Source organism: Gambusia affinis, linkage group LG11 (assembly GCF_019740435.1).
Source record: "Gambusia affinis linkage group LG11, SWU_Gaff_1.0, whole genome shotgun sequence".
Lineage (NCBI taxonomy): Eukaryota > Metazoa > Chordata > Actinopteri > Cyprinodontiformes > Poeciliidae > Gambusia > Gambusia affinis.
In genome coordinates this window covers 2,162,310-2,173,375 of record NC_057878.1, presented here as the reverse complement: position 1 = coordinate 2,173,375, position 11,066 = coordinate 2,162,310, and the positions used below count along the sequence as shown (strand labels likewise).

The following is an 11,066-nucleotide window of genomic DNA, read 5'->3' as shown; positions in this document are numbered from 1 at the left end:
ATCTGCACAGAGCAGCTGCACACCGTCAGCCTCAGGATGCACGTCTGGGCTCTACTCTGGACTCTCGTCTTACTGCTGAACGAGGCACAGTCGTGGAGCTTCAGAAATGGAATATTTCATAACTCAATATGGCTGGGTAAATATAACTAACACAACCTGACAATGACATCTAATGTCTGTTTCACAGAGTAGCCTGGAAAGTATTAAATTTCAGTGATGAGGATGAATTTAATTAAACTGATCAGACAAATCTCACCATCAGTGATATTACTCTTGTGAATTTCTCTTTTCTTTTTCTTTTTTTTTTTTTACAGTTATTTTCATCTTTTTGTTGAAATGTTCTGCTTTTGTGAACACAGCTACAGCTATTCTCTTTTAAAGGCTGATTGTGAGGCTTTAATGGAGCGTGAAGGAGTCCAGCAGTTTGTGCCAATCAGTGTGTTATAGCCTGGCTGTGCTGCAAGTGGCTTGTAAATACATGGAAATGACTTCACCTCGTACCTCTCACAATCCCCAGCAAAGAAACTCCCCAGCTGAAGCCTTCTTTCACAACTTTTACCTCAATCAAAGTAATTTTTTTTTTTTCAGGAAAAAAAAAAAACACTCTCTAAACACTGCTGACTTTCCCACACACTTCACTTCATGAGATTGACTCTTTGGAAAATGAGCTCTTGTATGTGCTTCATTATACTAACTGGTTTGGCTCAGACTCATCAACAGTTTTTTTTTTAGTTTTTTTTTAACATAATTAATGTAAAAGCTCAGACAGAGGCAATGTTTCTCTCTGACAGAACAAGCAGCTGGGGTTTACCATCGGGAGTCACGCAAAGGGAGGTATCAGCTGACATACAAAGAGGCCAAGGCTGTCTGCAAGTACGAGGGAGGAACGCTGGCCACCTATGATCAACTGGAGGCAGCGCGACAAATAGGTCTGTGGCTTTTCACTCATAAGAACAACACAAATTCACAGATCAGCGCCTGCATTTCAGTGTCTTTTAAAGCAAACTATAGGGTCCTCTGCTGTAAAAACAACACAGATTCCTTCCACCCCTGATTTTTTTCTGTTGGTGTGTATTCTCTCTTTGCTCTTTAAAATGCATCAGATGGAGGAACAGTAGTAATGCAAGAAGACCCTTAACTGTTGGAATGCTTTTAGCTGGCAGGAGGAGGTTAAAGGTTAATGGGAAGCAGTGTCTCTCCAAGAGTGCAACAGAGTTCCTGGGCCCAGGCTGATGTTCAAAGGTCTCAAACAAACTGTAAAAGCCTGTTAAGATGGTCTTAGGTTCACTCTAGAAATTGCTGGGTTAAACTTCTTAATCCAAATACATGGGTTGCAGTTTTGGGTCAAAGGTAGAGAAGTTTTAACAAGAAATGCACCAGAAGTTTGTCATTTATCTGATTCCTGCAAAGGTCTGAACTGCAGCTTCTGATTGTTATTTTCTAAACATAATATAGTAATATTAATGCTGCAAGTCACTCGATGCCCTCATATTGATATCACATATGGGTTCAGACATGATGAACTCAATCGTTCTGTATGAATCACCATGTACCTCCATGGTGCACTTTCAATGGTGTTTCAATGGGATAAAAGGTGTAAAATTCACACTGTTGAAAAGAAAAGTCGATTCATTTCTGGAACTTTTTGACTAAATGAAACATTATATAGATTAAACCCAGATGAATGTTTGTGTTGCTTCTGTTAATTATGCTGATTTTCAGCTTACATTTAGGGAAAACAATTTACAATTTGAATATTACATCAGACCAATCAAAAACCAAAAACTACTTTTAAAAACACAAATATGGGATTAATGAAAAGTTTGTTTAATACAGGCTTAGAGTTTATAATTTTGAAAGGAAAACATTTTAATCTGATGTGTATTCTAATTGATTGAATATGACTTTATGTCTGATAGAGTTGAACCTTCATCAGTGACAATAAGAGTGTTGACTAATTTGATGGAAGGTGATGCTGGAGCGTTACTCACTCAAAGCTGCACATGTTCCTATGATGAAGCAAGAGCTACATGACTGTGTGATATTGGGAAGAGCTGTGGTTTATAATAAATGGATATTAGAGAAATGGAATATCCAGATGACCAAAAAAGGTCTACTTTAGATGTAGGACTGTTTTTCTTACAGCAAGAAGGGTCTGAGGTTCAAATCCTGGCTGTGACATGGAGCTGGGTTAGCAAAAACCAGCAGCTTCTCAGAGAGCAGCTCAAATCCTGTGGTTGCCTGTTTGTCTTTGGCTACAGTTCAAGGTTTCCAAGGCAACCTTGCAGGAGGTCAGTTTTATAGCCGATTACTGATTGTGATCTAAACCCCTGGAGTCTCCATCAAGAAAAAACAAACAACTCTGCAGATACTTTCCAAAAGACTTTCACAAACTATTCGAACCAGGCCGTGTTGCTGGAGATTCTGAAAGAAAGCTCTGGACGGTCAGCCCTGAGTGTGTGACCAGTGGTGCTGTTGAACAGAACATGGCGTTTCTTCTCACTTGCAGGTTTTCATGTGTGTGCCGCCGGCTGGTTTGACAGAGGACGTGTCGGCTATCCCATCGTCAAGGCCGGGGCCAACTGCGGCTTTGGAAGAGTCGGCATCGTTGACTACGGATACAGGCTGAACAAGAGTGAGAAATGGGATGTTTACTGCTACAACCCAAACTGTGAGTAAATGCTTTACTTTAATCATGATTTTAGCAATGCTGACAGGAGACCGTTTTTTTTTTTTCCTGTAGCATTTTTTTTTTATTACGTGTATTTTTAAAACCCAATGTTAGGCTCTAAAAGGAATTTCAAATCCTTTGAAGCCAAAGTTATTGGTAAGTGTGATGCTGAAGTTTGAAAGGAGAACACTCACATGTTGATGGCTTTTCAAAGTTATGCATTTTTAAACAGCATTTAAAAAGAGATGTTTGAAAGAATCAGAGCATCAAAATTACTGAAACGAAGTCGATCTGGAAACAGAAATCTTTCAAAGCTTCCACCAGGAATATACCCATATGAAGATTTGGATCGATATCGACACGAAGATTTTAATACTGCTGCTATAGCCGATGACCGATATTTATGCCTAGTGTATTATCTATAATTTCATTGACTTACAAAAGCAGTGTAAAAGCGACCACACCACCTTCAATTGATTCTCTGCTTTAGTCAAACTCCCATAATGCTTTGCTGCATCACTGTCCCATCACATGCCTCCCTCCTCAGTATTTAAACTCCATTCATCTTCATTTTAACTGGCCTAATTGTCAGGACTAAAGAAAGCCCTCCTCACAGCATGACGCTACACCACTGTGTTTAAGATGAAGTGAAGGTTTTTCCTTCCCACATTAGAGCCAAAGTCAAAAAGCTTGAGCTATTTTAAACTAAAGGGCAAATTATTTAGTCCTAATTGTGTGAAGGTGTAGGAAACATAAACCCAAAACATCTGCAGCTGCAACTGCCATGAAATGTGCATCTACAAAGCTCTGACTCAGCACAGCTGATGATTGCTCAACACAAACTTTCAGACTTTGTAAAGGAGAAAAAAAAAAACTCCATTATTTCCTCAAGCTTCATCATTACGGTGTAGAAAGTGAAGTGGTGGGTGGGGTTATCAGGACAAGCTGAGCACAACACGAAGGTTTCTTAAAGGTCAGCAGCCCATTTGTGTTGTATAAATAAATGTTGTTCTAATGAGCTCCTCATTAGAAGAACATGTTTATAACCTAAAGCACAAATGTTCCAGGAAGGCATCCTGCATGCAGAGGCTGTAATCGTTTAGTTTGAGGAAAAAGAAACATTGTGTCTCTCTTTCACATGAAGCTAATTTTGACATCAACATATGGATTGCATTTGATCATAAATCTGCTTTAAAGCTTCAGTATGTAACTTTTCTTAAAAAAAAAGTTCTTTATTTTCTTTACCCATTCTTCAAAACAGTCACCATGGCATGACGTTATCATTATAATATGAGACAGATCATCTGTGAAAACATTGATCTCCACATCCACCCTGAGCTGCTATAGCTGTCTGAAGAAATCCACAGCGCCAGACCAAAAACAACCAATCAGAGCCAAGAGGTGTGGCTTAGCACTGTCAATCATGCTCATGTACACGCTATTTTGCGAAAGCCCAACTGTCAACATTAATTTGAAAGTAGTGACATAGATTCTTAACTGTATTTTAGTTGAATGCTATGTGTTCAAAAAAGAATTTCTATTTGGGTTAAAACTGAACTTAACTGATTAAACTGAATAGGAAACTCGGTGGGGTAATGGCAGAGAAGGATTCGTGGCAGGCTCCCTAAGTCGCAGAGTATCAGAGAGCCAGGGTGTGAGCAGCACATACACAAGCATGATAGACAGCGCTCCTCCTGGCTCTGATTGGTTGTTTCTGACAGGGCAGTGCACCAGAAGAACTTGATTTTGATCTTGATCCATCTGTCTCATACTGTCACAACATACTGACAGTTTTATGTAAAAATCTTTCATTTTTTTCATATGAAAGTTACATACAGCATGTTTAAAAATGAATGGGGGAGACGCATTGATGTTAATGCTTTTACTAGTTGAGCAACCTCAGAGTTTCAGTGATGGAAACTCCTACGTCATAAACAGAGTCACCACAGGAAGTTGTCATCACTCTAGATGCAAGTCAGACGTAAAAGAGGTGATAAAGACAACATGAAGAAGAATGTCTAGACTCAAAATCACAAACTGACTCCCACCAATGAGTTATGGTGGTTCAGACCAAGAATAAACCAGCAAAGGAGGGAAAAAATGCAGCTGGATAAGCTGCCAGAGCGGCAGCTGAGCAAGTCCTGACTGGAAGTTACACATAATCATTTTTAAAGTCTCCACACCCACAAACAGGACGCAAGCCAAACCGTCAGCTTCAGTGTCTACAGAAGCTTGTATTCATCCCGTCAGATTCAATAAGCTCTTGTAGCAAATTCTCAGAATCTCAGTTCAGGTTTATATTCACATAAATTGATATAAAAAAGGTTTTCATGGCCTGATGACTGACAATGTAGCCATCAGTCCACTGACACGATGAAACAAACCTGAAATCAGTGATCCTACCAACATGGCCGACAGCAAGAAATCGCTTTTCCTTTGGTTTGCATCCATCATTATCTATGCCACAGGAAAGTCCACAACAATAGATGTTTTATAGCTGTTGGCTGATTGGCGACACTTGGAGGATGAACTAGAAAACAATGACACACTCCAGAGAGAGATAATCATTGTTAATACATCCAAGTATATTCCTTTTAATAAAATAATATAAAAGTATATATATACTTACTTTTAATAAGAATGAATTTACCTTTGAGAACCCATAGGGAATAATTTCTGTTGTGGTTATATTTAATGGTGCAGAAAATGATTCTGGTTTCTTCCAAATCACTTCATGTAAACTTTATTTTCTCACCTGTTACATTTTGATTTCCTTTCTTTACTCTATATTAGTATTAGCACTAAATATGCTATTAATGCACACAACACTTGCACATGGGTATTTGATATTTATATTTGGTTATTGAAAAATATATTTACAAAACCCTTATGTACAGCAAAATGTGAGTAAAATCTCACATTCTTACTAATATTTTGCAACTTTCCAATAAATGTTCATTTTACTTAATTCAGATGATTCTTTTTGTGAGTTTCACTCACATCAACACATTTCTCTAAATAAATGTAAAACTATATTAGGGATAAAATAGTTAGTTGTTAAAAAACATTATGCATGTTTGTGCAGAACATAAAAAAACTTTTCCTGGCAAGACTTTTTATAACCACCTTTCACGTAGTTGTTGTCATGGAAACGTGCCTGCCATCCTGCTCAGAAGAATGGCTGTTGATGAAATAAAAGGGATTTCTGTGTCATGTGATATTTACAGCTCACATAAAACAGATAACCACAAATTACCAATTGAGAAGAATTACCAACTCTTCTCAAATGTAAAAAGAGAAGTCTACATTAAAAATAACTGTAATTAAACTCATTATACAGGAAGTTACAGTGGCAAAAAATATATATATTTAGTTAGAAAGGGGGGAAAATGTAGCTTTTACTCACATCTTTACTCTTTCCCTGCTAACTGAAGGCCCTGCTTGGACATCACTGCTGCTCAGGTCTTGAGCTTTTCTGTGTGGCTCTGATCTTTTTCTGCATTTTGCTGAAAGCTTTCAAACTTTAAAAAAAAACGTTCTTTGAAACTGCTATCTAATTACAGATTTAAGCTTTTGTTGCTTTTCAGAAAAGTCCAGAGCTTGTCTCAACAGAGTCTGGCCCTTCTGTCAGGTCCTTCTGTCCAGACGCTGCCTCTGGGCTGTTTACAGTTTTTATCACTCTTAAAGGTTTGACAAATGAGCAAAAATATTTGGTTTAATCAAGACTGAAAAAAAGGGCTGAGCTTTTTAAGGCTATTCAAAAATATGGAAATGACATCATGTCTCAGTAAAACTAAGTGAAAAATAAATAAATAACTGAATAACACTTATTGACCCTACCACACTATACAGCATTCATTCTGCTTAGCCGAAGGCGCTCTCTAGTGGTGAAACTCAACTATTGCAGCTCTGATTCTCACCTGAAGTGTGTTTCCTGACCTCAATTCAAATCTCCCTTCACAGACAGTCTGGGCTTTCTCTCATTGACTTGGATTCATCCAGTAGAAATTCAACCAGGCAAAGTGTGTGCAAGTTTATCACAGGCAAAGTGATAAACTTTCTCAGAAAAAAAACTACATAACAAAAGGTCCTATTTGCAGAGAACCTACTAAAGATAACAGTCTATAGTAGTTTCATTGTGTCTCCCATGTTCCCGACAGCCAAAGAGTGTGGCGGCGTTCTGACTGAGCAGCAGAAAATCATTCAGTCGCCCGGTTTCCCTGACGAATACCAGGACGAGCTGATCTGCTACTGGCACATCCGAGTGCGCCTGGGTCAGAGGATTCGCCTCCACTTCCTGGAGCTGGACGTGGAGGAAGACACGTCCTGCCTGGCAGATTACCTGGAGGTGTACGACAGCTACGACGATGTGTCCGGCTTTGCTGGGAGGTGAGTGTCAGTTCGAGCAGTGCTTCGGCAGTTCATAGGTTAACCTGTGTGGAAACGGGAAAAAACACCACACTGCAAAATCCAAGTATTTTTGGTCTATGGTGCAAACATCTTAGTAGAGTTGAAATAAGACCAAATTAACTTACACACAACTTTTCAGCAAGATATGGCAGCTTATTTTGAGCCAATAACGTTCATTCAAAGTACTAGTTCCACTGGCAGTTTTTTCACTTCCAACAAGGGAAACACGTCTTGTTACAAATGAAATCATCTGCCAGTGAAAGGTAGTTTTACTGAACACAAATGCTCGCCACAATATTCAGATATTACATAAAAAAAAAAACATAAATTCTTGTCCTACTGTGGCATTGCTGCCTTTACTTTTAAAACTTTTCTTATACCTTTCTCCAGATTCTGTGGTGACAATTTACCGAGTGACATCATCAGCACAGGTGAGCTGCCATCATTTATACATGACAGGAAACAGTCTGAACTCTGGTAAAAATCTGTGACTGCTTCTTCATTTCCATCATGTTTTCTCATTAAATGAACAAAATTGACACTAATAGCCAAATTCTTCTCAATTGAATGACTTTCAATTGTGAAGAAAGGTTGCAGAGAACCTGTTAAAATTTTCTTCATGGTGTGATTTCTTTAAAAATGAATCTTAAAAAAAAAAAAAAAAAAAAAATATATATATATATATATATATATATATATATATATATATATATATATATATATATATATATATATATATATATATATATATATATATATCATTAATAACCTATATTTAAATGTGGTCTTTTCATTTGATATAAATGTTGGGTGGATTTTAGAACTCAACATGCATGCTAAGTTGTTTCCTTAATGATATTACAATTTTAAGAATTTTCCAAAAACCCTTTTTTTATTTTAATTTGCGCATTTGCTAATTTCCTCTCAAGCTCCCTCTACAGTTGTAGAAAGAGTAAAAATTAGCTTCCTTAGATATTAAAATCTCTACAACGCTGTACTAGGGCCATTATAGACACAAAAAATGAAAAGGTAAATTTCTGCCAAAAAATCTCAGAACTTTTCTGGAGTTATAAACGTCTAAATTCTTCTGATTTAAAAAAAATTTATAATATCAAAAACTTTATAGAAAAACCTTGATTTCCAAGTAATTTTTCTAGAAAATTCTTGAGATTAATCTCAAAGTTTCCTTTTCTTCTAGCAAATTTTTACTTTTCAACCTCAGAAATTTCCCTCGGACAAGATGGCCGCCACTGTATTGCAGGAGAATATATAGATGAGCAATCATTTCAAGTCCCCCAGCGCAAATTAGAAACGCTATGTTCCATTTAATTGCTTAGTGTAGATTTGACTGGCAGACGTTTCAAAGCGTTGATCAGACCGGTTTCTGCTGTTTCAGGAAACGTGATGACCCTGAAGTTCCTCTCTGATGCTTCAGTGACAGCTGGTGGATTCCAGTTACAATATGTTGCTTTTGATCCATCGGCCAGCCCTCACAACCATACCTACGACTTTCCCGCTGCTCCTCTTCACTGATGTCTCTCTGTTGCTATATTTATACTGATGGTTACCTCTGATGGAATGAAGAATTAGTCTTATTGGTTTTTCTAAATTAACAATACTATGAAATAAACGTTCTTTGTTTATTAATACTACTACTTCCCACTTACTGGACTCAAGACATACAAAAGATTGTTTCTAAAGGAAGTCCTAAACGTTCAGCTAACTAAAGATGATACATATCAAAAAGACCAAGTGTCTATCAGAATACTGATACATTATACCAAAAATACAACAGAAAGATGTGAAACAAATTAAAGATGTTCTTTAGCTGTTGCTAAATACTGGGTTGGTTTAGTACGTTAGCATTAGCTACTGCTAAATACTAGGTTGGTGTAGCGCTTTAGCATTAGCTATTGCTAACTAACAAGTTTGTTTAGTGCTTTAGGATTAGCTACTTCTAAAATTCCATGTTGGTGTAATGTCTTGTTGAGTTGCTGAATTGGACATTAGCTGAAGCGTCAACAGAAGACAATTTTACCATCAAACCTTTGAAAAACTGTCTTCTGGTGACGCTTCAGCTAATGACTCAAGACGGACCAGATGGACCGGTAACCAGTACAGAGATTCAAGTTGGACACCAGGAAGGTGAGGTGGTGTGAGAATCTTTAGCTAACATAATCCAGCCGATCCAAAAGGCTAGAGTGATGGAGAACTATCTCCAGTTCTCCATCAGAGATCATGCTTCGCCAGTTCTTTGTTAAGGGGGTGTTATTATGTATTTTTTAATGCTCATAGTTCCTTTTTATATCACCATCAAGTAAATGCTAAATCAGCTGTACTTGTTTAGAACGTTGTCAGGTTCAGAGTACACACTACATCCAGTTATTCCCATTCACACCTCAATGATGGCAAGCTGCTGGTTTGTTTGCCCTGGGGCAGGCTCACCTTAAAGTGTCTCATGTTTTTCCCACAGTAAATGTTCTTCTTTACGGTAATGACCTGACAGGAAACACAAACACAGTGGACAGCAGCAACAACATTATAGTTTCTCAGTGAACAATCTCATACATTAGTGACCCTACTTGTTCCTTAAGCGCCCACCACAGCCACTAGGGGGCAGCAGATGACTTAATAGTGCAGGCTATAAAATTATTGCTAGAAGTGGCCACCTCTATGTTGGAGTGTCTTTCAAAGTTACTGAAACACACGTACCAACACATAGTACGTCTTTAAATCTTCAAAGGAACTTTGCATTGACTTCCATTTATCGTTTCAGCCTAACCCTGACTCTTACCTTAAACCTTACCAGTACACGCCTAACCCTAAACTCAATTCACACTTTAGTGATAAACTTAACCCTAGACCCAAACAGCCAGTGGTGGGCCGTGCATTTCACACCCAGGCCTTCAGTAGTGCTCCGTCTGAATCAATCCAACCCTCAACAACTATTTTATGGCTATAAAACCTCTACTGCAGGTACAGCTGCGACACACATTAAAAAAAGCACCAAAAATAACCTCATAATATCTTTGCTTGTGCAGCTCGCTACAGATGCAGTTTGCTAGCTCTGGCTAGTACACTCTTTGACTATCTAATCAAAGCGTGTGAATACGCTGACGTTTCCGTACGCCTGCTAGAAGGCCTTTGTGTCGCCAACTCAAAATCTGATTGGTTGAAGCAAGAGTTTGATGATCGACATTTATTTTATGCTACAGGGCCCGCAGAACTATGGAAGAGGATTAGGGCCACTGAAAAAAAAAAATAAAAAATTCAGACTTTAATCTCAGAATTCTGATTTTAAAGTCAGAATTCTTTTTTTTTTTTTTTTTTTTTTTTTGGTGGCCCTAATCCTCTTCTGTACAGAACTGATTGTGAAGGCTTCCAGGCAGATTTCTTTGACCCTGGCAACAAATAGTGGCTGAAATGTGATTGGTTAAATGCTTAAAAAGATGGAGCATCCTTCCACTGACATGACTGTCAGTAGCAGGTAACTTGTAGTTTGCAGCACAGTTAATTTCTTTGGGAATGTTCTGGAAGCAGCACAACCAGGGGGCTAGCAATGAAAGGAAGCGGACAGACCATTTGAAATTATTTAATATGTATTCATAGACAAAATATAATTAACATCAGTCTGTGATTCAGATATTTGTAGGCCAGCAGAGAAGGCCTTGCAGGCCCTGACGGCCCACCACTGACAACAGCTCTACTTCTCATGGGGTTGAGGATTTGGGGCCCATAAGGAGCAGTTGGTCCCCACAACATATGTGTTAGGAAAAAGCTCCTCCTTACAATGTATCAAATACAAAGACATGCACACAAATCAGTTCAAACAGCATAAATGAAAACCAGTGGAACCTATCGCTGTCACATTACACCCTCCTGTCTGCAACAAGCAGCTGGTAGACTGAGCTTTTGAAGAGGTTCCCAGCGACCAATCAGAGCTCACTTCTCTTCCATTCCTCACAGCAGTGCTGCTTCTGGCACA

At 38.3% G+C, this 11,066-nt stretch overlaps 1 protein-coding gene across 1 annotated transcript; it reads left to right on the top strand.

Annotated features, from left to right (window-relative positions):
- Positions 1 to 8,899, top strand: tnfaip6 (tumor necrosis factor, alpha-induced protein 6). The gene is made up of 6 exons (XM_044131089.1): positions 1 to 136; positions 792 to 929; positions 2,510 to 2,671; positions 6,832 to 7,060; positions 7,472 to 7,512; positions 8,478 to 8,899. The coding sequence occupies exons 1-6, from the start codon at positions 37 to 39 to the stop codon at positions 8,612 to 8,614; spliced, it is 807 nt and encodes a 268-aa protein (XP_043987024.1). The 5' UTR covers positions 1 to 36; the 3' UTR covers positions 8,615 to 8,899.
- Positions 8,900 to 11,066: the final 2,167 nt, after the last annotated feature.